Below are 26,368 nucleotides of genomic sequence, written 5' to 3'. Positions count from 1 at the left end.
GGCATCTTTTTGACTCACGGCGGCATTTAAATGAAGCCCACACCTAAAAATTAGTTCGAGCCTTCCGATGTTGTGACCACTCCACTGCTTTCATGCCTGTTTTGGGCGGAAATCAAACCCCATCCCCAGAGACAGGAAAACAGAAGGATCTTAAAGTCAGTCTCAAATATAGTTTTTATGGATGGAATTAAATATATACTAGAGTCATCGAAGTATCAGGGCAGAAAGAGGCCATTTGGTTCATCATGTCTGTACTGGTACTACTTTTTTTATTCGATCATGGGATGTGGGTGTCACTGGCAAGATCAGCATTTATTGCCCATTCCTAATTGTCCTTGAAAAGGTGGTGGTGAGCCGCCTTTTTAAACCTCTGCAGTCCTTTTGGTGAAGGTTCTCTCACAGTGCTGTTAGGAAGGGAGTTCCAGGATTTTGACCCAGCGACGATGAAGGAACGGCGATACATTTCCAAGTCAGGATTGTGTGAGACTTGGAGGGTGGTGTTGTTCCCATGTGCCTGCTGCCCTTGTCCTTCTAGGTGGTAGAGGTCGCAGGTTTGTGAGGTGCTGTCGAAGAAGCCTTGGCAAGTTGCTGCAGGGCATCCTGTGGATGGTACACACTGCAGCCACAGTGCGCCGGTGGTGAAGGGAGTGAATATTTAGGGTGGTGGATGGGGTGCCAATCAAGCGGGCTGCTTTGTCCTGGATGGTGTCGAGCTTCTTGAGTGTAGTTGGAGCTGCACTCATCCAGGCAAGTGGAGAGTATTCCTTCACACTCCCGACTTGCGCCTTGTAGATAGTGGAAAGGCTTTGGGGAGTCAGGAGGTGAGTCACTCGCTGCAGAATACCCAGCCTCTAACCTGCTCTTGTAGCCACAGTATTTATGTGGCTGGTCCAGTTAAGTTTCTGGTCAATGGTGACCCCCAGGATGTTGATGGTGGGGGATTCGGCGATGGTAATGCCATTGAATGTCAAGGGGAGGTGGTTAGACTCTCTCGTTGGAGATGGTCATTGCCTGGCACTTGTCTGACGTGATTGTTACTTGCCACTTATCAGCCCAAGCCTGGATGTTGTCAGTTCCCCCACTGGACTTATCTACTCTAATCCTATTTCCCTATTTTTTCCACTTCTCTAATATTTTTCTTCTTCAAATCTTCATTGAATTCTATGTTCAGTTTTGTCACTGACATCTTCAATAGCCACTGGTAGCAATGCATTTTTCATTCTGGTAAGCCACTGTATGAAAATATTTCTTCCAACCTCTACCATTATGCTTCTAATACTAACCCTGAGTTATGTCTCCTTGTTCCTGATTCATCAACCAATGGAAATAATCTTTCACTATTTAAACTCTCTAACCCGTTCAAAACTTTGAACACTTCTATTAGATGTCCCTGCCCCCGCCCAGTAATCTTCTATTAGATGTCCCTCCCCTGCCCCGTAATCTTCTATTAGATGTCCCTCCCCTGCCCCGTAATCTTCTATTAGATGTCCCTCCCCTGCCCCGTAATCTTCTATTCGATGTCCCTCCCCTGTCCCGTAATCTTCTATTAGATGTCCCTCCCCACCCTGTAATCTTCTATTCGATGTCCCTCCCCTGCCCCGTAATCTTCTATTAGATGTCCCTCCCCTGCCCCGTAATCTTCTATTAGATGTCCCCCCCCACCCTGTAATCTTCTATTAGATGTCCCTCCCCCGCCCTGTAATCTTCTATTAGATGTCCCTCCTCTGCCCCGTAATCTTCTATTAGATGTCCCTCCCCCCCCACCCTGTAATCTTCTATTAGATGTCCCTCCCCTGCCCCGTAATCTTCTATTAGATGTCCCTCCCCCCCCGCCCTGTAATCTTCTATTAGATGTCCCTCCCCCCCCCCGCCCTGTAATCTTCTATTAGATGTCCCTCCCCCCCGCCCTGTAATCTTCTATTAGATGTCCCTCCCCCCCCCCGCCCTGTAATCTTCTATTAGATGTCCCTCCCCTGCCCCGTAATCTTCTATTAGATGTCCCTCCCCCCCCACCCTGTAATCTTCTATTAGATGTCCCTCCCCTGCCCTGTAATCTTCTATTAGATGTCCCTCCCCCCCCCCGCCCTGTAATCTTCTATTAGATGTCCCTCCCCCCAGCCCTGTAATCTTCTATTAGATGTCCCTCCCCCCAGCCCTGTAATCTTCTATTAGATGTCCCTCCCCTGCCCCGTAATCTTCTATTAGATGTCCCTCCCCCCCCGCCCTGTAATCTTCTATTAGATGTCCCTCCCCCCCCCCGCCCTGTAATCTTCTATTAGATGTCCCTCCCCCCAGCCCTGTAATCTTCTATTAGATGTCCCCCCCCCCGCCCTGTAATCTTCTATTAGATGTCCCTCCCCCCCCGCCCTGTAATCTTCTATTAGATGTCCCTCCCTCCCGCCCTGTAATCTTCTATTAGATGTCCCCCCCCCCGCCCTGTAATCTTCTATTAGATGTCCCTCCCCCCCCGCCCTGTAATCTTCTATTAGATGTCCCTCCCCCCCCCCGCCCTGTAATCTTCTATTAGATGTCCCTCCCCCCAGCCCTGTAATCTTCTATTAGATGTCCCCCCCCCCGCCCTGTAATCTTCTATTAGATGTCCCTCCCCCCCCGCCCTGTAATCTTCTATTAGATGTCCCTCCCTCCCGCCCTGTAATCTTCTATTAGATGTCCCTCCCCCCAGCCCTGTAATCTTCTATTAGATGTCCCTCCCCCAGCCCTGTAATCTTCTATTAGATGTCCCTCCCCCCCCCGCCCTGTAATCTTCTATTAGATGTCCCTCCCCCCCCGCCCTGTAATCTTCTATTAGATGTCCCTCCCTCCCCTGCCCCGTAATCTTCTATTAGATGTCCCTCCCCCCAGCCCTGTAATCTTCTATTAGATGTCCCTCCCCCAGCCCTGTAATCTTCTATTAGATGTCCCTCCCCTGCCCTGTAATCTTCTATTAGATGTCCCTCCCCCAGCCCTGTAATCTTCTATTAGATGTCCCTCCCCACCTGCCCTGTAATCTTCTATTAGATGTCCCTCCTCCCGCCCCGTAATATTCTATTAGATGTCCCTCCCTCCCGCCCCGTAATCTTCTCTGTTCCAGTGAATACGGCCCTAACTTTTCAAGTGTTTCATCGTAACCATATCCTCTCAACTCTGATATCATCCCACTGAATCTACATTGCCCCTTTCTCATGGTTTCAATTCCTTTCTATATTGGGATAACCAGAACTGCACAAAGAATTCCTACTATAGTCTAGCCAATGTCCTGTACAGACGCATTAGCATTCTCTTATTTTTGTACTAATATTTTAGACCCCGAATATTATTTGACCTTTTTATGGCTGTTTCTACCTGCAATCCCGTTTTTAAAGACTTGTGTGTCTGCACCCTTAAATCTTTCTGTTCCTTCGCTCCACTAAGACTATAAGACCATAAGAGATAGGAGCAGGAGTAGGCCATTCTGCCCCTCGAGCCTGCTCTGCCATTTAATGAGATCAAGGCTGATCTGATTTTTACCTCAACTCCACTTTCCCGCCCTTTCCCCGTATCCTTTGACTCCCTTACTGATCAAAAATTTGTCTAACTCAGCCTTGAATGTATTCAATGACTCAGCCTCCACAGCTTTTGGGGTAAAGAATTTCAAAGATTTACGACTCTCTGGGAGAAGAAATTCCTCCTCATTTCCGTCTTAAATGGGTGGCCCCTTATTCTGAGACTATGCCCCCTAGTTTTAGATTCCCCCATGAGGGGTAACATCCTCTCAGCATCTTTCCTATCGAGTCCCCTCTGAATCTTATATGTTTCAATAAGATCTCCTCTCATTCTTCTAAACTCCAATGAGTATAGACCCAACCTGTTCAATCTTTCCTCATAAGACAACCCTTCCGTACCCGGAATCAACCTAGTGAACCTTCTCTGAACATCCTCCAATGCAAGTATGTCCTTCCTTAAATAAGGGTACCAGAACTGTACGCAGTGCTCCAGGTGTGGTCTCACCAGCACCCTGTACAGTTGTAGCATGACTTCCCTGCTTTTATACTCCATCCCACTAGAAATAAAGGCCAATATTCCGTTTGCCTTCTGGATTACCTGCTGCACCTGTATATTGACTTTTTGTGTTTTGTGTACGAGGACACCCAGATCCCTCTGTACCGCAGCATTTTGTAGTATTTCTCCATTCAAATAATATTTTGCTTTTTTATTTTTCCTCCCAAAGTGGATGACTTCACTTTTTCCCACGTTACATTCCATCTGCCAAATTTTTGCCCATTCTCTTAACCTGTCAATATCCCTTTGCAGACACTTTGGGGGTGATTTTAGGAGGCAGCTGCGGGTGCGTTAGGGGCGCGGGGGCTCCGAAAATTGCAGAAATCCCATTTGGGTTTGGAAGCCAGCTCCAACCCGCCGATTTCCGGGTTTCCCAGGGACCCACCTGTGTGCACATGGGCAACCCGAAAACGGAAGTCCCACCGGCAATTAAAACTGGCTGGATGACAGTTAAAGAGCCAAATGTACATCATTGAGGTACTTAAGGCACTTTACCTGTGACAGATTAAATACTTGGAAAGATTTTTAACTTACCTGGGTGGCTTGCCCACCGCCTCTGAATCATGCCTGGTGAAAATAGGCGTGAAGGGCCGGATTAGGCAAAAAGAAACGAAATAAATTAAATTAAAAACCATGCAAGGAAGCGAAAGCACTAAATGAACCTACCTTTGAAATCTGCTCCGATGTCCGATGTCTCCCGCTCCGATGTTCCCCTCTTCACCCCTCCGATCTTCCCCCGATGTCTCCCTCTTCACCCCCCCCGATGTCCCCCCTCTTCACCCCCCCCCGATGTCCCCCCTCTTCACCCCCCCGATCTTCCCCCGATGTCCCCCCCGATGTCTCCCCCGATCTTCCACCCGATGTCCCCCCGATCTTCCCCTCTGCCCCCCAGTCTTCCCCTCTGCCCCCCAGTCTTCCCCTCTGCCCCCCCAGTCTTCCCCTCTGCCCCCCAGTCTTCCCCTCTGCCCCCCAGTCTTCCCCTCTGCCCCCCAGTCTTCCCCTCTGCCCCCCAGTCTTCCCCTCTGCCCCCCAGTCTCCCCCTCTGCCCCCCAGTCTTCCCCTCTGCCCCCCAGTCTTCCCCTCTGCCCCCCAGTCTTCCCCTCTGCCCCCCAATCTTCCCCTCTCCTCCTGGTCTTCCACTCTCCCCCCACCCCGAAGTTTCAGCCCAGTACGGATCTTCCATTCTCCCCCGCCCCGGCCTTCCATCCCAGCACTGGATGACATCTCGTTCTCTCTCTCGCCACCCCCCGCCCTCCACGTTGCAGCACCTGATGGCAGCCGGCCTGTCAATCAGGCTGGCTGCCAGGCGCGAAACCCAGAGCGGACGTTAATCATCATCAATCACCATGCGATCGCATCGGAAACAGTAAGTTTTGTTCATGCAGGTTAGCCACGCGTACCTTCACCCCCGCCCCCACCCACTGCCAATCCACCACTATTGTAAAATCGAGCCCTTTGTGTCCTCCTCGCAACTTACTTTTCCACCTATCTTTGTATCATCAGCAAATTTGGCCACAAGACACTCTGTTCCTTCATCCAAGTCATTGATATAGATTGTAAATAGTTGAGGCCCCGGCACTGATCCCTACAGCACCCCACTAGTTACGGATTGCCATTTTGAAAATGACCCTTTTATCCCGACTCTTTGTTTTCTGTTAGTTAGCCAATCCTCTATCCATGCCAGTATATTACCCCCAACACCATGAGCTCTTATCTTGTGCAGTAAACTTTTTTGTGGCACCTTATCAAATGCCTTTTGGAAATCCAAATATACTGCATCCATTGCTTCCCCTTTATCCACCCTGCCCGTTACTTCCTCAAAGAACTCTAATACATTTGTCAGACACGATTTCCCCTTCATAAAACCATGTTGACTCTCCTTGATTGTATTATGAGTCTCCAAATGTCCTGCTACTACTTCCTAATAATGGATTCTAGCATTTTCCCAATGACAGATGTTAGGCTAACTGGTCTATAGTTACCTGCTTTCTGTCTCACTCCCTTCTTGAATAGGGGCGTTACGTTTGCAGTTTTCCAATCCGCTGGGACCTTTCCAGAATCTAGTGAATTCTGGAAGATTACAACCAATGCATCCTCTATCTCTGTAGCCACTTCCCTTAAGACCCTCGGATGCAAGCCATCAGGTCCAGGGGACTTGTCAGCCTTTAGACCCATTAGCTTACCAAGTACTTTTTCTCTAGTGATAGTGATTGTTTTTAGTTCCTCCCTCCCCTTTGCCCCTTTGATTTTCTACTATTATTGGTATGTTATTAGTGTCTTCTACTGTGAAGACAGATACAAAATATTTGTTCAATTCCTCTGCCGTTTCCTTATTTTCCATTATTATTTCCCCAGTCTCATCCTCTAAGGGACCAATGTTTACTTTAGCTACCCTCTTCCTTTTTATATACTTGTAGAAGCTTTTACTGTCAGTTTTTATATTTCTTGCTAGTTTACTCTCATAATTTATTTTCTCCCTCTTTGTTATTCTTTTAGTCATCCTTTGCTGGTTTTTTAAAGTTTTCCCAATCTTCGGGCTTACCAGTAATCTTTGCCATGTTGTATGCTTTTTCTTTTAACCTGATACCATCCTTGACTTCCTTAGTTAGCCATAATTGGTTCACCCTTTTTGTGGAGTCTTTCCTCCTCACAGGGATATATTTTTGTTGCGAGTCATAAAATATCTTTTTAAATGTTTGCCACTGCTTATCCACCATCATACCATCTAATCTGTTTACCCAGTCCACTTTAGCCAATTCCGCCCTCATTCCTTTGTGATTGCCCTTATTTAAGTTTAATACAGTAGTTTCAGACCCAAGATCCTCACTCTCAAACTGGATGTGAAATTCTATCATGTTATGATCACTGCTTCCCAAGGGATCCTTTACTTTGAGATCATTAATTAATCCTGTTTCGTTACCCATTACCAGATCCAAAATGGCCAATTCCCTGGTTGGTTCCCCGACGTATTGGTCTAAGAAATAGTCCCAAATACACTCTATGAACTCCTCTCCCAGGCTACTTTTGCCTATTTGATTTGTCCAATCTATGTGAAAATTAAAATTGCCCATGATTATTGCATTACCTTTTTTACAAGTTCCCTTATTTCCTGATTTATATTTTGTCCTACATTGTAGCTACAGTTAGGGCGCCTATATACTACTCCCACCAGTGATTTCTTTCCCTTGCTATTTCTAACCTCCACCAAAATTGATTTGACATCTTGATCTTCTGAGCCAAGATCATTTCTCACTATTATACCAATTTAATCCTTTATTAACAGAGCTACTCCACCACCTTTACCTTTTTTCCTATCCTTCCGAAATTTTAAATAACCCTGAATATTTAGCTCCCAACCTTGGTCACCTTGCAACCACATCTCTGTAATGGCCGCGAGATCATACCCATTAAGAGTTTTGCCATTTGGGATATATTTCAATTCTATGTCATTTTCCTCAAAGTGGACTACTTCACAGTTGTCTATGTTGAACTGCATTTGTCCCATTCCCACTCACTTCTCTAACACGTCTAAATCCTTCTGTTGTTTGATACATTCTTCTTCATAGTTTGTCATACCCCTTAATTTGGTTTCATCAGAACATTTTGATATTCCTCTATGCCCTTGTGAAAATCATTTATGTACTTAGAGGAAAAAAAGAGCTGTCCCAATTCAGATCCTTTGGCATGAGACTAGCTATGTCTTGCCTACCTGAAGAATATGCTGCCTTCCATTCTTCAGCCATTCCTGTATCTATGCTGCCACTTTATCTTTAATACAATGTGCTTTAATTTTAGTAAGAAGTCTCTTATATGGCATTTTATCAAGTGCATTTTGAAAGTCCGAATATGACAATCCATTGCATGCACTTTGTTTATACACTTATTAATTCACTTACAGAATTCAATTTAATTAGTCAAGCATGATCTGTACTTTATAAATCTGTGCTGACTGTTCCTCATCAGTCCATATCTTTTGGAAAATGGGTTATTTTTAGTTCGAATTCATAACTGATTTGGGAAGCTCAAGAGGCAAGGAACTGTAACAATAAATGCCAGGTTAATCAGCAGAAATTCATACTTTGTTCCCAAAGTAATTATTGTCAGCAAATCAAAATGCACATCTGAAGTCGCATGTAGTTTATACAATAGACAAATTTAGCGTTTCAATAAGAATTCATAAAAGGAATAGCAGGTAGCTAATAGAAAACAAGTTCAGTAATTGACATTCAGTGATTATGTTCACCATTCTGTTACAGCAATTTAAAATATTTGCAGTTGAACAATATGAAGTCACCAGATAATGTCATAGTAAAAAAAATCTAGATTAATTTTGTTTTGTGCTGGAAGACAATTAATATGCTTTTATAACTTTCAAAAGGGAATTGGATATATACTTCAAAGGAAAAATTGGTGGGCTTTGGGAAAGAGCAGGGGAGTGAAACTAATATGGATGGTTCTTTCAAAGAGCTGGCACAGGCACAGTGGGCTGAATGGCCTCCTTCTGTGCTGTACGATTCTATAGGGTAGATCTTGGCTTTGTGTGATAGCGTAAAACGGGTGATAGCGAGTCGCCAGCCCGTTTTACATCTCTCCTGATTTTTATTTCCGTTGAAGTCACCTGTAAGTGAAAGATTGAAAGCGCCATCTATCCAGGAATCATGTTCCTTTTGTGTAAATTCAAGTTATTTATTGGAATAAATTCAATATGGTCAAATAGTGTAGAAAGTCAGAGTTTTCATTAAACTATTTTTGTTATTCCATTTGTTGCTAAATCATAGCATGCAAGTGGCTCTTTACATGTCAGAAATAACAACACGGGTTTTTCAAACATAGTGAAATTATTCCATAATTATGCAAACTGTACTGATTATATATACATATTCTTCAAAGTTACGCATTCAGAAATATCTACATTTCTGTACGATAATCCTATTTTATTTTTTAAAAAGTTGGATAGCAATATCTGGATATTATGAGGTATTCTATTCATATTACCTACAAATGGTAACTCAAACTTTCCTTTTAACACATGGGGGGCTGGGGTATTCTGCTTCTGTGCTTGCCTACTCCTGATATTCCTGTCCATTAAAGTGAATGGGGGGAAAATCAGGAGATAGTGAGCAGACAAGTGAAAAAATCCCAGTTCAAAACTCAAAGCTTTTCACAAATATGGTCACTTTTTTTTCCTGAAGGTTTCAAGAAGCTGCCAAAATGTTCAGTTGATTATTTTAGCTTATAATAATTGTTTCTGCAATAATATTGACACCTAACCGTCAGCGATGAGGAAACGCTCACTATGCTTTTGTTTTTACAATTTTTAAAAAACAATAGCGTTCCAGTAATTTTCACAGCTAGCCGCCAGAAATAATTTATGTTAAAGAATTTAGAATGCCTGTTAATGTAGTGGAGCTTGAAGTGTAGAAAGCAAAATATAAACCTGCTATTGGCAGCAAAAAGAGATGTCAGAGAAGTCCAGTGAATCTATGAGATGTGTCCATGCTATAAAGATTGGACTTAATGCTTTCCAGTGATCCCTTGGTGTCTCCAGACTCCTGCGAGACAAAGGAAATGCCAGCACCTAATTATATTAATACACAGTGTGCTGAAAATTTGTATCTCACAAAGTTCACTGTTTGCAATTGGACTACAATACATTGTTCCACAAATTCATTCTATTTTCAGCATTTATATGATCTGTTAACCAACAGGCGAGAGTAGATTTCATAATCAACTCCTCCATTGTTTATTACTGACAGTTCTCTTGGCTTTATCGGCCTATCAAACTGGTGTCCAGGTGCATAGTCATTGAAAGCTTGCTCGCAGGTGCAAAGAATGATGAAAAAGGCTGGTGGACTGCTACACTTCATCATAAGAGTTATAGAAAAGAAAAGAAATCCTACCACAGCTGTGTAGAGCTTTAGTCTGATGTCACTTGGAGTATTGTGTTGAGTTTTGGACACCACTCTAGGAAGGATATATTGGCTTTGGAGAAAATCCAACAACAATTTACAAGGATGAAAAGACTTACCTATGATGAGACTGCATAAACTTGAGATATATTCCTTAGAGATGAGGAGGTTAAGGGGTGAACTGATTAAATGGTTTGACAATAATTGAGAGTAGATAAAGTACACTCTACTTTCTGGCAGGGGAACCCCGGGGAGCCCAGAACAAAGGGACATTATCTTCAAATTTGAACTTGGCTAGTTAAAAGTCAATCAGACAATTATTTGTGAGAATGTGAAATGCAATGTGCCAGAGTACCATCAATGCAGAATCAATTGAGTTGTATAAACAGCAGATAAAGGAAATAAGGCTATTAAAGGATAAGATGAAAGGGCAGGAAACTGGAAATATAAGATAAGGCTTCCATGATTAACAAAAGCATGGAGCAGTCTCCATGGTTTTGAATGGCCTACTCTTGTTCCTATGTTCTATAAACTTATTAATTGTACCTGCAACATTATTGCAGGTATAGAATACTGACTTCCTGGCATTTTATATGTACATAGTCCATATTTATACACTCAGAGAGGGTAAACTAATGGTTCTGGAATACCACTGAACAAATTTGGAAACGCAATTTTGGAATAGAAATTAGAACCAGTGAAAACGTTGAAGAGGAAACTGATCCTTTTTCATTTGCTTTCTTTTTCCAGACGTTCTCACTGAGCAAGGTTTCATGCCTGAAAGATAGTTTTGAACCTTTTCCAAGCTTATATCCTAGAATGATTTGAGTTACCATTTGTAGCTACTGCACAGACGCAATGCTCCATCTTCTATTAAGAGATGAAAATGCCATGTAGGCTGTTTCCACTCACTGCAGGGTCAAATATGTTTAACGTTATACTTGGGGAACCAAGAACATCTGGTAGCAGCAATTATTTCATGGCTAACTAGTAACTATCCTCCTGCCAATAACAGACATTTGAGCCTCATACTGCTATTAACAGACATACTAACCTTGCATTTTCATTAGCAGAGTGAAATCAAATACTCACACTGCCATTAACAAAACATCAAGACTTAGAAATTCTGACGCGCCCATTTTTGGACCCCTTGTTAGGACGGACATAGACCTGGCACTGGCTGCCTCAGGGCAAACCAGTCTTGTAGTGGGGGGGCCTCAAACAGGCATTAGGCCCCTTATTTGCATATGCAAAGGGTCTAACACCTGTTTCAGGTATGGGCACTGCACCCCGATCTTTTAGCCTTTACCTGTATGGTGGGTGGCACACTTCGAGCTTATAGTGAACGTGCACTTCCTGTACGCCATATTGGAGACTTAGGAGGCCACTGAGCGCTGTGTGGCCAAATGTCTTGCCCTGCCATGACACTCCAACCTCAACTTATCACTAGTCAGGCAAATGACATATTATCATAAGTCAATCAAAAATCACAGTGCTTTTCACTAAGTCAAATCTCACATTGCTATTAACTAACAGTAAAATCAGACAGTCATTAACTACCAGTCTGATCTCCCACTGCCACTAACAATCAAATCTCATACTGTTATAATGGACAGTAAAAACTTAGACAGACCCACCACTTATACCACCCACACTTATGGTGGGTGACTGTGAATACCATTTTCCGTCAATTGACGCTAACCATTTTCGGTCACCATAGAAGTAAATTTCAAAGGCGCCACTTACAACATATTAAGCGCACTGGCTATCTCGCACAGATTCAGCTGTTCAATAAGCACCTTGTTAATTACTCAATCCGCTTTACTTACCGATTTAAAAGCTCCACTGATTTCAGGCAAACTCAGGTCTCCCAACAGCTGTTCAATAAGCTCCATGCCTCTCATTAGGATACGATTACCTTGGCTACTTACATTTGAGTGTGTTAATCAACCCCCCCGTGTGAAGCAACCTATTAGGGTTTCACCCTCCACCTCCTATAACGGGCAAATCGCATTCACACCAACATGCTCGCTATAAACGGTAGGGACTGTACTGCCAATAACTAACAGTCAGCTCTCAAAATGCAATTAAAGAACAGTCAAATCACACACTGCTCTTAACTAGCACTCAGATCTCACACTATCATTAACTAGCAGTCAAATCTCACTATTGCTACTAACTACCAATCAAATGCCATGTTACCATTAACTATCAGATCTCACACTATCAGACCTCACAGTGCCATTAACTAAACCAGATCTCACACAGCTATTAACTAAATCAGATTTCACACAGCTATCAACTTATAGTCAAAGATTACCCTGTCATTACCTTAAAATCATATCTCACACTGCTATAAGCAATCACATCTTACAGCACTATTAACTGATAGTCTGAACCCATACTGCCATTAATGAACAGTCAAAACTGACGCTGCCATTAACTACTGCTGTTAACATTCATACTGCTGTTAACTGTCAGTTATCACATGCTGTTAATAAACAGTCAAATCCCACACTGTCATTAACATATAGTCAAATTTCACATGGCTATTAACTAAGACTCAGATCTCAAAGTACCCATAACGAAAAGTCAAATTTCACATAGCCATTCGTGAATATCTGACCTCATTCTGACGTTAGTGTACAGTCAAATCTCACACTACCATTAACTGACAGTCAAACCTCACACTCCCTTTAACTGACAGTCAAACCTCACACTACCATTAACTGATAATCAAACCTCACACTACCATTAACTGACAGTCAAACCTCACACTGCCATTAATTGACAGTCAAACCTCACACTACCATTAACCAACAGTCAAACCAACACTGCCATTAACTGACAGTCAAATCTGTCACTACCATTAACTGACAGTCAAACCTCACACTACCATTAACTGACAGTCAAATCTCTCACTACCATTAACTGACAGTCAAATCTCCCACTACCATTAACTGATAGTCAAATCTCCCACTACCATTAACTGATAGTCAAATCTCTCACTACCATTAACTGACAGTCAAATCTCTCCCTACCATTAACTGACAGTCAAACCTCAGAATACCATTAACTGACAGTGAAACCTCACACTACCATTAACTGACAGTCAAATCTCTCACTACCATTAACTGACAGTCAAATGTCACACTACCATTAACTGACAGTCAAACCTCACACTACCATTAACTGATAGTCAAACTTCATACTACCAATAACTAACAGTCAAACCTCACACTACCATTAACTGAACAGTCAAATCTCTCACTACCATTAACTGATAGTCAAACTTCATACTACCAATAACTAACAGTCAAACCTCACACTACCATTAGCTGACAGTCAAATCTCACACTACCATTAATTGACAGTCAAACCTCACACTGCCATTAACTGACAATCAAACCTCACACTACCATTAACTGAACAGTCAAATCTCTCACTACCATTAACTGATAGTCAAACTTCATACCACCAATAACTAACAGTCAAACCTCACACTACCATTAGCTGACAGTCAAATCTCACACTACCATTAATTGACAGTCAAACCTCACACTGCCATTAACTAACAGTCAAACCTCACACTACCATTAACTGACCTCAAACCTCACACCACCATTAACTGACAGTCAAATCTTTCACTACCATGAACTGATAATCAAACTTCATACCACCAATAACTAACAGTCAAATCTCTCACTACCATTAACTGATAGTCAAACTTCATACCACCAATAACTAACAGTCAAACCTCACACTACCATTAACTGATATTCAAACCTCACACTACCATTAACTGACAGTCAAACCTCACACTACCATTAACTGACAGTCAAACCTCACACTACCATTAACTGACAGTCAAACCTCACACTACCATTAACTGATAATCAAACCTCACACTACCATTAACTGACAGTCAAACCTCACACTGTCATTAACTGACAGTCAAATCTCAGAGTGGCTTTAGCCAGCAGTCAAGCCTTTGATCACGAGGCTCGTGTGATGCATAAACACCGGCATAAACCAGTTGGGCTGAATGACCTGTTCCTCTGCTGTAATTTCTATGTAAAACTTTATTCTGGCATCAATACAAACCGTACAAACTCAATTGACACTAACAGACATTTTTACCTCCTGCTGCCATGAATACACGAAAGACATTCAGTGGAATTTTAATTTCAACTGCAGTTTATATCTGCCGATCTGAGTTGGTACCAGGCCTGCGAGAGTGCGTGCACCACGGTTCTCGGCTGATGCACTAGAGACCTTGGTGCAAGAGGTGGACAGAAGGAGGGACATCCTATATCCGGGAGGTGGGGTGGGGGGGCGGCAAGAGGCCCTCCAGACATATATCCGAAAGGCAGTCGGGGGCAGCGGGGGACAAAGTCAATGCCAGACACACAGCATCATGAACATGGATGCAGAGCAGGAAGAAGTTCAATGCTTTGACATGAGTGGCCAAGGTGAGTGAGGTCAACTGTCAAGTGGTGTCTCCTACCAACTGCACCATGCACTACACCCATCACCCACATACCAACAAACTCTTTCCATCAGTACTCAACTCTTCCAACCAAATGCTCCCTCTCACCCTTACGCTTTACCACTGTTGCAAGCCGCCCACCCACAACTCACAGGCCGCAGAGACTGGCAGGTATTCAACCATGATAGGCACATCACCCAGACACACGTCCCGCTTTCTTGCAGGAGAAGGTGACGCATTTCAGGAGGCAGCAAGTGGCACTGGCATTTAGCCCATCGAGCCTGTTCCGCCATTCAATGAGATCATGGTGGACCTGTGACCTCACTCCATATACCCACCTTAGCCCCATATCCCTTAATACCCTTGGTTCACAGAAATCTGTTAATCTCAGATTTAACATTCACAAGTGAGCTAGCATCAACTGCCGTTTGTAGAAGAGCGTTCCAAATGTCTCTCATCCTTTGCGTGTAGAAGCATTTCCTAACTTCACTCCTGCATGTACTGGCTCTAATTGTTAGGCTTGTCCCCACGTCCTAGTATTCAAGTGTAGGAGACCTCCAAAAACAATTGTAAATGTCTGGGCAGCCAGAAGCAATAATCCAGCCACTTACCTGTAAATCCTGCATGGTCCCTTTAAATAGTACTGGGAGGGGGTCCTCCAGGCACTCTAAGTCACGTTCAGGTGGTTGGGGTTAAGACTGTGTGTTGAGTTGAGCGTTAAGTCCCAAAATGGTGTTTATCACTTTAAATTAGCGTTGCACACTGATTGAAGCCATTTTCTCCCTACTTTACATGCTTCCAATGTTCGGTATTTGCACATGCGCTAACTCCTATACCAAGATGGCGTCCGGCGCACGTCACGCTGGAAACGTGCGTGCGCATCCAAGACGCCACCTTGGATATCAGCGAGCCCACGTAGCGCCAAAACAACGGGCGCTACACGGTCCAATTTAGCGTCCTTGGGGTTCATTTGATTAAAGTTTTTATTTTAATTTCAACCTTTCTTGGTTTCATGCTGAGTTAGTGCTGCTGGCTCCCTAAGTGCAGTGCACTTGCTGGATTTTCTAAGGGTAACTGAATACTGAAGAAGGGAACATTTTCCATTTTCCACACCAGTGTCAGCATCAAGCACTCCCTGGTCAGATATAAGAACACCAGAATGCAGAATTAAGCCAACTCTACTTTCCCCCGTTAGTACACTTAGTCTCAATCTCAGAAGTTTATTGCTGTGAACACTTTTTCACCTTGTGCTTCAGCTTTCATTATGGCTTATCTGAGAGAGTTTCTCGGTTTAGTATCCAATTAATGCTGAATTGTGAGGATTTCACATTGTAGTCTGATGCCCACTGGATATTCGGATGAGACTGTCTGAACACATTTCAAGTAATCCCTTCTGGTCAGTTGAGGGGAGTGATTCTTGTCACATCAGTCTGGGGTGGATTCAAACCCAGGTCCCAGAAGTAAAAGGATAGTTATGCACCACTCAGCCCACAACCCACCAAATGAAGGGTTAGTTTAAATCATTGATTTAATCTCCCTGTCCAACAAGTCGTAAAGTATTGTACATAATAGTGTAATATATTAAAGACAGCATGTCTGCATGTCCAGATGTCACACTCCTGACATCACATTTTGGTACAAATGTAGCCGTAACCCGCAACGGACAAGCACATTACAACATGCAAAGTTCCCTCATCACACAACTATAAAACTCTGAGTGACCTCAGCCTGTGTTTATAGAACAACAATTAGACTTTGTGGTCTGAAAGGGACATAGTTCCACTTTAGCAGAATAATATATTCATATAATATGCCTGCCTGCATAAAATAGCAAATTGCCTGATTTACAGAGAACATAACAATGGAGTTGCACAAATCAGTTCAAATTTATGAAAACCATAAACAAATTCAAAGTTGGTAATAATATCTATTTATTCTTTTATACGTGAGAGTTGCTAATCCTTTGAGTGCCAGCTGAAGGTGTTTTATTGTTTTTGTGTAAGGCGTCTTATTTGAAATTAGATCTCTCTGTAAAATTTGCTTATGCCACATATGTGCCTGTACAAGCAGTCCATTAACAGCATACACAAGGCAGATGGGACATGCAGTACTAAACGTGCCTAATCCTGAATCAGACTAATACCGGAGAGTAATACCTTGAACAAACACCTGGTAAGACAGGTCAAGCTGCTTTGATTGCCAATCAAGGGATCAATTCAGACTCTCAGGGGCTTACTGGAATACAAATGGGGACTTTTACAATCTTGGAATTTGAACTTAGTTGCAGCTGATAGAGGAAGATGTTACTGAACAGAATGATCCAGAAACATAATATATGTTAAAGACTCGGGGGAAGAAAAAACCTGAAATTCAACAAAAAAGCTCAGTGCGCAGATAAACTCCCAAACACAACAGCGGAGCATAAATTATGCACACTGCTACTTGATCATGGATGCCGAAAAATGTACAATCATTCTTGTTTTACACACGTATGGAAATAGATATACACATACTTCAATGGGCTGTCATATTCTGGAAAAAAACTCCGATTGCAGCATTGCACTTTTTCACCCTGGCAATGTTGTTTCTCCTTATCCAAAGGTTGCAATTAGCATCAGTGCAATTATTAACCCCAAGACTGCTGGCAGTTCCTGAGAAATTTGAGGCTTAACGTGTAGGGTTGATATTATGGTAGTGAAGCAACTTAAGTGTCAACAATATCATTATTATTGTAATATATTAACCCTATACAAAAAAAACTTACAAAACAATTTAAATTAAAAAATGCTTCGCCTGCCCTGTGGTCTGCTTTTCCTCCGCTCTTATCTTCTCCATTTTCTCTCTTTTTTATTATTTTAACTTTACTTTCTTCTATCTAATTTAACTTACTTTAAATGTTCTATACCTTTTTTGTTTAAAGAAGTTCATTTTTAATTCCTTTTTTTTGTGTGTTCATTTTGGGCACCCACTATCCACTTTAAGCACTCCCAGGTCAGGTCTGCAACTACTGTGTTTAACGAGTGCCTCAACCCCTACTTCAGAAGAGCACCACTATGACTTTTATTCATTTACCACATCAGTTATCCTGTGGTCTCTTGATTGAGAGAGCCAATTTAGTGTTAAATCAGCGGTCGTTTTAAGCTGTGAGCGCATGCATTGAGACAACACAAATGCATTTGATATAGTAACCTTTTGGTCAGTGGAAGCTATCAGACTGGGTTGGATTTAATGTAGTTGGGTTCAAAGCTATTTGGCCCTGTTAAAAAACAGCCATTTGTGATAATACTTAGGGGTCTTATGTAATAAGGTGGTTATGTAATAAGAAGATGAAAGACCTGTGTCCAACCCGCTGCAGCATCCAATTTTCTTTGTTTAGATAAAGTTTTAAACATTTGACTTACTTGTTTTCTGCACTGTGGTGTGATAAATGGTACCAGAGGGCCCAACACTGCCCATGAATCCATATCTTAATGTGAGTTGTCACCTTTGAGTAGAGAGGGGAGTGGGAATAAAATTGGAGGGGATAAAGAAATTATAAAAGCAAGAAGTTGTCTGATTTTATGAAGAACTAATGACTTGGTCAAAGTTTTGTACTGTAACCGATTTGCTTCCTCCCCATTAGTTATATCGTTATGCGCATATCATCATGCAGACAATGTGTGTGTTCTTTGGTGGTGTAGGGGGAATTATACAATATGATTGTAGATGTGACTAAAACCAACTATTTAATCAACCTTAAAATGATCATATCTTGAATAATCCAACCTAATCAAATCTAATTAAAAACATAAAAACAGTAAAGCATCTCCAAATGTGCATGATATTACCATTTCATTATATTAGTTTAGGTTTTATTAGGATTTAGGCAGTGTAGAATACAACAGGGAACAGTATTTTGCATACAGTATACATGAATATTAGAACAATGGAATAAGAAGTCCTATTTGGTCAATAATGATAATTATACAGCAGGGAAAATATTAAAACTCTGTATTTGCTTAGGATTTTTTAAAGGGTTCAAGGTGTTCCCTGACCCAACAGGGACCAAGAACAAACAAATTTCTTCAATCCTTAAACCTGAATCAGTCTAATGCAAACCGAATCAAGCCAAGAAGCCTTAGTGTATCAATGTACTCCTCCCTCAAGCACCGTGCAATCAAAATGTACAATGGATTTATGAAATATATATGTGAAAGTGAATGCTTGAAAATACAGCAAAAACATTTTAAAAATCTATATTCATAGTTTCACTAAACTTTACTGGTTATTGTCTTAACCTATTTGTAATCATTGCACCCTAAGTGTTAAATGGATGGAGTAGGGAGCAATAGTTTATACAAAAATAGACCTTCAGTTGACAATGTTTAGCAGAACTCCTGAGATTAAATGGCGAGCAGGTTATGATGTCTGTTATCAAAAGATGACATTTGTTCTATAACCACCCATCCACAAGATGTTTATCTGAGTCATATCACCCACTTGCTTGGATTGTGATTAAATATGCAGAACGCATTTGGCACTGTCCAACAAAATTCATGTGGGATACTGCTTACCCAAAGGTCTTCCATTTGTTGGCACTGTAGTCTCAGAGTAGTTAAGTGATATGGCGGCTTGCCACTGCTGGAGCCAAGTACATTGGAAAAGTGCTATCAAATAAAAATAAAACCACTATAAATAAGCTATTGTCTTGAGGTTCACAGCACTGGCACGAACCTACAAGTATGTTATGTTTTATAATTATCATTTAATTAATCTCCATATATTAACAATAATTCTTAAAGAACACTTCCATTTATATTGTATGTTCATATCGAAATGTCTCAAAATGTCTATACAATGAATCCTTTTTGAATTGCAGTGACTATTATTATGTAGGCAAATCTTATCAGCCACCTTATCTTATTGTTAGTTTATGAACTAATGTAACATAAGAACCTAATTTATCAAGAGCTGTAGATAATCTATTTGGAAACAGAAGTGTACAGTACTACACTGTATAAATGTGACTGGAGATTTTGTTCGTCACGTTTGTGAATCAACTCCTGAAATGTTAATGTCAATACAGTTGTGACTTTTAATAGAAATGGCTATACATTGCAATGCATTAAAACAGTGAATCGCATGCATGATGCTTATACTGCTGCAGGAATACAGGTACTTGGTATGTTAGCAATGCTATTAAACATCCAAGAGGACCATGGTAACCAGGGCCCTGATCTAAAATAGAGCTCATTACAGCTGGTAAATGGTGAAGATGGGGTTGCCCTGGAATTAATTCAATTATGTTTGAAGAGGAGGAGCATTGTTTGAACAAGATCCCCTCCGCACACTTGGCATTCAATATAAGCTTGTGTGTTATGGTGGAGTCTCTATTTCTCATTTGACAAACACATGCAGCTTAGCTACATTAGTAGATCATCAATGAAACATTAAAAACTTAATTGGTGAGTGAGAGGACCCTAAATCCTGGTATAGCTTTACATTCTTATTACACAGTTTGCATTCAGCTACACCCTATGCATTGCACACTGCGACTAAATCATCACCGTGCATGATGCCCTTGTTCTGAATTGAAAAGAAACCTCAAACTGATTAAACAAATCAAATTTTGTTTAGTGTTTTAATTGGTTCTAGAATGCAGAATATGTTCTTTTTCTTATTTTAGCTAAAATAATGCACTATAGAGCTAAACTATCTCAAGTGTGTATCCAGAAGTTCTTAGTATGGTTTTGTACCAAAAATGAAAAGGAATTGAAAAGAAAAGTGGGAAAAAGAAAGAGGGCGTATAATAAGGATCATTACTGATTCCATTGTTGTGGGACCTAGGTTATTCTGTGCTTATATCTTTAATTAAACTTGGATTCCCATATAATTTATCTGTAAATGGAAACACAAACCTGTTCAATGAACAAACTTTATAAAATAATTTCATATTTGTTTAGGACTACAGAGTGAATATATTCCTGCGCCAAAAGTGGAATGATCCACGATTAGCCTACAGTGAATACCCAGACGATTCCTTAGATTTGGACCCTTCCATGTTGGATTCCATCTGGAAGCCTGATTTGTTCTTTGCTAATGAAAAGGGCGCCAACTTTCATGAAGTGACAACGGACAACAAACTGCTTCGTATTTTTAAAAATGGAAATGTTTTGTACAGTATAAGGTAAGATTTGTTTTCCCATAACAGCTTATCTTATTTCCTTTTATATGGTTGTAGGTTGTAGCACTGGATGAAGTCCTTTGACCGAGGTTGTCTCAGATGGTGCCAGCTTCATAAACTGCTTCATTGTTCTTAATTATACAAAAAAATGGGACAGTGGGAGAGACTTTCAACTGCTGGCTTCTCTGAAAAATGGCCGGTTGGTAGTTGAAAGTCTGGTGGGGACCTTTGCACCCATTTGTCAGTCTAAATCGACTTTCAAGCCTTTAAATGGGTGCCAAACACTCCCACCCATAACAGATGGGTGGCTGGTTAGATATGCAAATTAGGGGTCTTGCGTCTGGGTAGGACCCCAGTTCCAACTTTCAAGGAAAAATGGGCGAAGCATGCATGGTGGGTGCCAGTCATATTTCTGCAGCTATTGAGGGGCCTAATTGGCAGTCCTTAGAGGGTCTGCTGGAGGACTCTCCAAAAAGGTATGTTTCTTTGGGGGGTTTTTAAAGATTTTTGTGGGACCAGGAGAAGCAGGAGTGCCTCCTTTGGACTGAATAAAAATCTTCCAGCCTGCTGCCAACACATTCTCGCCTGTCCCCCGGGCATTGTCTCCCCTAACACAAGAAGTCTTTCCTGCTGGCCAGCTGCGTAGGGTAGCTGGCTGACCTTCTGCCACAGGAAACTGGAGAGAAGCATTAGGGCGACTGCATTTGGCGTGTCCGCAGCTTGCTGGCGAAATGTTATCAAGGCTTGAACGTGAAAGTGATTCAGGCCTCCCGACTTCTGTGCTGGGTGCACCTGCTTAATGCCCAACCCGAAAGTCTCCCCCGATAAATTTAAGTGCTAACACTTGTTTTGAGTCTGTTTGGTAATGAATGGTGTCACATAGACTAAGTGCTAAAGCTATAGATCAAAGTGCTTATCCTAATAAGGAAAGCTGTTTATCATTGAACAGATGATCAAACAAATTAAATTGTCCATAATTTTGTAATGATCTTGAAAAAGTTTGCATTTTTTTATTGTGAAGTACGAGTTTTTTGTTTTGTGTATAATTTTTGCCCATTGTATGTCACTAGGATTTTTTTTACATTACCACAAAAATAAAGTTATTTAGAAATTAGTCCTACTAGTGAGGTCATTGAGAAAACAGTCTTGTCTTTATTCATGTGAAGTGGTTTGGCGCAAGGTGTAGAACAGAAGGTCGAAGGGAGTGAAAGAGACAACGAGGTAAATCAGGAAGTAGTAATTAGATAAAATCAAGCTTAGATTTTAAATGGCTGAATCTAATAGGGATTAAAAAAAATGGTTTTATAATTTTGCAGTGCCTGGTGCGTAGAGGAAATCTTCTCCCACGTTGTTTAGTTAACATTTTTCCCATTTTCACAGCAGCACAGAGAGGTCAAATTTAGTGTGGAGTGGAAATTGGGTGGGCAGTGGGTGGGGAGCCATGCCACCCACCTGATGATGTTGGCAGGAGCCCCAATACATTCTCGTGGTCGGGCCTGATTTCAATCTGCGAGCTGTCACTGTTAATTGCACTTCCTATAGGTAGCTCACTGATTGGGAGGGCTGGAAATCGACCAGACTGCCATTACTTAAGGGAGGCCTGCATCTCTTAAAGGGGAAGTGCACTTTCAAATTCTGCTTAGTGGCAACTGATTTTATGAATCTGCTGGTAAAATGACTTCGTTCAGGGCCCCCAGATTTTCTGATGGTTCCCTCGTTCCCTCTTGATGGGCACTGGGCGGCCAAACAATCCTGCCAACAACAATATAAAGAGGTGGCAAAGCACATCTGTGCCACTAGCATTGTACCAGGGCCAAGCAATTGTGAAGGAAGCAATTTGATGACCTCACCAGGACGGCCAAGGTAATTCTCATCTCTCTCTTAGTCTCTGCTTAGCCCTGCATTGCCTCGCTTTAGCCCCAACATTAGCAATCCTTCCCTCCCCTGCTTCTCATGGTTCTCCTCCAATTGCAATGGGACATTGCACTGCACCTTCTTCTGCTTCCACTTGCATACTCAAGATCTGCTATTGCCCTCACAACTACTTCTCCCTTCTCACACTTGCTGCTTCTTCCTCTTAAGATATGCACCCTCAAATAAACTGCATTTAAGCAAAGGCCAACATTGTTATTCATGTCAACTGACATGTTCCCTTCCCATTGCAAGATTGCCGCTAATATCGGGCTGCGACTCAGCTAAGCTGCCTCACACATCATGAAAACCCTCCAACAGGGCACACACTAACCCACTTCCAGTCTTCTTGCAGGAGAAGCTCGCATACGACAGAAGGGAGAGTGCAAGAACAGTCTTGCCTTGGTGCACGTGCACACACCAATGGAGGAGGCCGCCATCAACATAATTGGCAGAGAAAGGGCACACGGCATTGGCGATGGTAAGGCTGGAGGCCAGGAATAGCAGGGTGCATGGGCATCTTACCTTCCTGCTCTCTTTGTACTTAACTTTCTCAGTCACACACTCAACATGTTAACCTGGTGGAGCTGCCGCTCCTGCTGCTATATGTTAACCCTTGTCTCTGTCCCTTCTTTCTTGGTCCATTAGACATCTTGCATTTGCTGCAGCAAATGCTGAGGTGGAGAACACTCCTGAAGAAGCACTGTCACTCACTCTTCTTCCTAGCACGGCACAGAAATCAGCAACACCGCATGCCTTATATAGTTGTCAGGAATTTCCTCAGAGTTTTTCCGACGCTGCTGTTGTAACTTTGGTGGAGGGTTCCCCCATTTTAGCATGTAAACGGGTTTCCATTGAATTTCCGCCAAAGTTATGACAGCAGAGCAGTAGAAGCTCTTGAGGAAATTTCCGACAAGTGAGTTAGATGGGTCTGCACTGGATGATTCATTGAGTATAAGTGAGCAGGAGCAAGTGGAGGTGGAAATGACAGCCCTGGAAACAGCTCACCGGAGGGCAAGCTCACGCACTAGCTCTGCTGACAGATGCAGATTTCAGGGCCCTAGCCTTTGAAAGGAGGCTGCTTTCTGTGCACCACCAATTGCTCCTGTCAGGGAGATGCTGCAGCATGTCAGAGTGTGAAGGAGTTCACTATCAGCTTGTGTGAGGTTCTGCTGCAAGGCATCAACACTCTTCTGTTATCCACGGAGGGTGTGGTCACCTCAGTGCATGCTGCAGCTGGGCCCAGCCTCTGGTACCGGTAATAGCATCTCTCATACTGGGGCCAAGCAGGCTCTGGGCCCCACTAGCTCCTTCACCTTGGACAAGATGGGAGGCTGAATGGATAGGGGCTTCAATTGGCCACAGATCTCCTGCAGCCTGCTGTCCCGCAGATCAGTGGGAGAGTTAAGTCACAGCCTGATATTGGGGGCAGTCTTGCAATGGGAAGGGAACATATTAGCTGACATGAATAATAATGCTGACCTTTAGTTGGATACAGTTTATCTGAGCGTGGAAGGACTGGGAGAAATGTTGGACATGACTGTTAATCTAGGAGAGCAGGGATTGTTCAGCTGAAGTGCTCTTCATTGAGCTGCTGTTGAAGAGCTTTGGCTACAGGTAGGTGTTGGACCTCTCCAGTTTCCTTGCCATCTTCTATCATCAGTGTCCTCTCACTCATCATGCTCGTCCAATTGTGTCTGAATGTGTTGTCCCCATTGCAGTGCCAAATTGTGCAGCATACGTATTACCACATGGAACAATCTTTGTGGGCAGTATTGCAGGAAGACACCAGATCTGTCCAGGTAGGGGAATCATTGCTCAAGAACTCCAATGATCTGTTCGATGAGGACTCTAGTTGAATCGTGGATCTGATTGTACCACAGTTCAGCCGCTGAGTGTGGCTTTCTGAGAGGAGTCGTGAGCCAAGTGTCAAGGGCTAGCCCTTGTATCCAAGCAGCCATCCTCTTATTTGCTGTATAGTAGCAAGGGTTGGGAGGATGAAGGATTGGCACAATATAAAAACATCATGGCAGCTACCAGGAAAGCAGGCACAGAGGTCTGCATGATGAGTTGCTGGTGATCACACACCAGTTGCACATTAATGGAGTTGAAGCCCTTGTACTTTATGAAGGCAGTGGGTTCATTTGATGGAGCCTGTTGGGTGATGCGGCTGCAGTCAAAGAGGATTTGGACATGGGGGAACCCTGCAATCTGAGCAAACCTCAGACTTCTATCCTGCTGTTTCCAGATGTCTTAGGAAAACATGAAGAAAGCATTTTCTTTAGCAAACCTGGCATCACTGCAAGCATAAACTGCAGGCCGACTAACATTACTGATATCCCCTGTGGCATCCTGGATAGAGCCGGAGGCAAAGAAGTTGAAGGATGCAGTGGCCTTGACTGCAACAGACAGTGCTGTGCTAGCTGTGGTATTTCTCTGCAAGTCTTGTTGCAGCTTCCTTACACACTGCTCCTCATAAAAGTACAGGTATGTTGTCCTAAGCCTATACACACTGTTGGGAGGGTAAGGATTCCTGCAAACATGCTTCCTTGTATTTGCTCTCCCTGTTGCTGCAGCCCCATGTGCTCCTTCCGTCTGATGCTCCTCTTTCTCCTCTTCCGACTCTTGCCAGAATGGAATTGCTAAAAGGACCCCTATGATGAAAAAAGTGTGTTGGCAGAAGCCTCTTAAGAGTTCAGAATGGCTACAGGCACTACAGACGCTATGAAACTGTCTAAGTAACCAAAAATCACCATGCAATAGAAGCAAAATGTCTCCCAAAACTTTTTAATGTTTTACCTGAGAGTAGCTGAGGGTCCCTCAAGATGCTGCTGGAAATGGCCATCTCCAGCAGCTTCCATCTCCCGAATTGTACCACCCATGATTTGTGGGCAGGTTGAGGAAGTGACAATAGCAAAGTGGGTAGAGACAAAAATGGTGTCAGGATACTGAGAATGTAATCTGACCCTGATTCACATACATTTATCAGGCACCAGCTTGTTTCAGGTGGGAGTGCTGGCCGCTTTAATCGAGGCCCGCCTCAAAAATCCAAATGGGCGGATCTCCAGCAGTATGTCAGAGATGTTTTACTAAGACGTTTGTCCCATTACCACTTTGTTTACACCTAAAAGGAGGGCAGCAGTGAGACAAAAAGCATCCCGAGAATGTCTTCCCACCACTCTCTTCACTCATTTGTACTTTACTGAATAATTCATAGGAGTAAGAGCTATAGGATCATGCAACGCAGTGGAAAAACCCCTGCAGGAGAATTGGTTCAAAGGATGTGTACTGATGGGCAACCTAATCTCACCTCATCAACCTCCATAAGTCTTCCGAAGCATAACCTGGATGTTGTGAGTCACAGAACATCAATAGTAAACTTCTAGGAGAACACTAATGACTAATTAATGCATATCCTTGCATTCATTATTGCCTTACTGTTGTAGCATCATTAATGGCATAATTATCCTAACAGTGGATTATCTCATTATTCCTGGCTCCAAAATCGTATTTCCGCCAGCATCAGTATATTTTGTTAAATCTGTTTCTTTTGTTCCAAATTATCACAAAATGATGCATCCAGAGAGTAGCTGCGTAGAAGCCATGATGTCTTTGAATGTTACTTTTTTGTTAGAGTCCTACCACTGTCAAGTTGCTAAATGTCACAGTGGTAAATGAGTCCCGGAATATAGAAAGGTCATTATTTTCATAAAACCGTTTGGTCGCCTCCATTTTACTACCATTTACCTTAAATTAATGACGGTGACATTAACAAGTCTCTTAAAAAACCTTGCATTAGTGACCATTTTCTCTTGTGGTCATTACATTCAGATCTGTGTTTGTCAAATCATCTCTAAA

The 26,368-nt window shown here is 42.5% G+C and overlaps 1 protein-coding gene across 1 annotated transcript in view; it reads left to right on the top strand.

Moving 5' to 3' along the window:
* The window catches only part of glra2 (glycine receptor, alpha 2), a 164,068-nt gene that overhangs the window by 49,201 nt on the left and 88,499 nt on the right, over window positions 1-26,368 (top strand). The window contains exon 4 of the mRNA XM_067992687.1: window positions 20,379-20,602. Within this exon, the coding sequence (XP_067848788.1) occupies window positions 20,379-20,602 (224 nt within the window). The remainder of the gene's footprint in view (window positions 1-20,378; window positions 20,603-26,368) is intronic.

This window comes from Heptranchias perlo, chromosome 11 (genome assembly GCF_035084215.1).
Source record: "Heptranchias perlo isolate sHepPer1 chromosome 11, sHepPer1.hap1, whole genome shotgun sequence".
In the NCBI taxonomy this organism is placed as follows: Eukaryota; Metazoa; Chordata; class Chondrichthyes; order Hexanchiformes; family Hexanchidae; genus Heptranchias; species Heptranchias perlo.
This window is presented reverse-complemented; position numbering and strand designations above follow the sequence as displayed.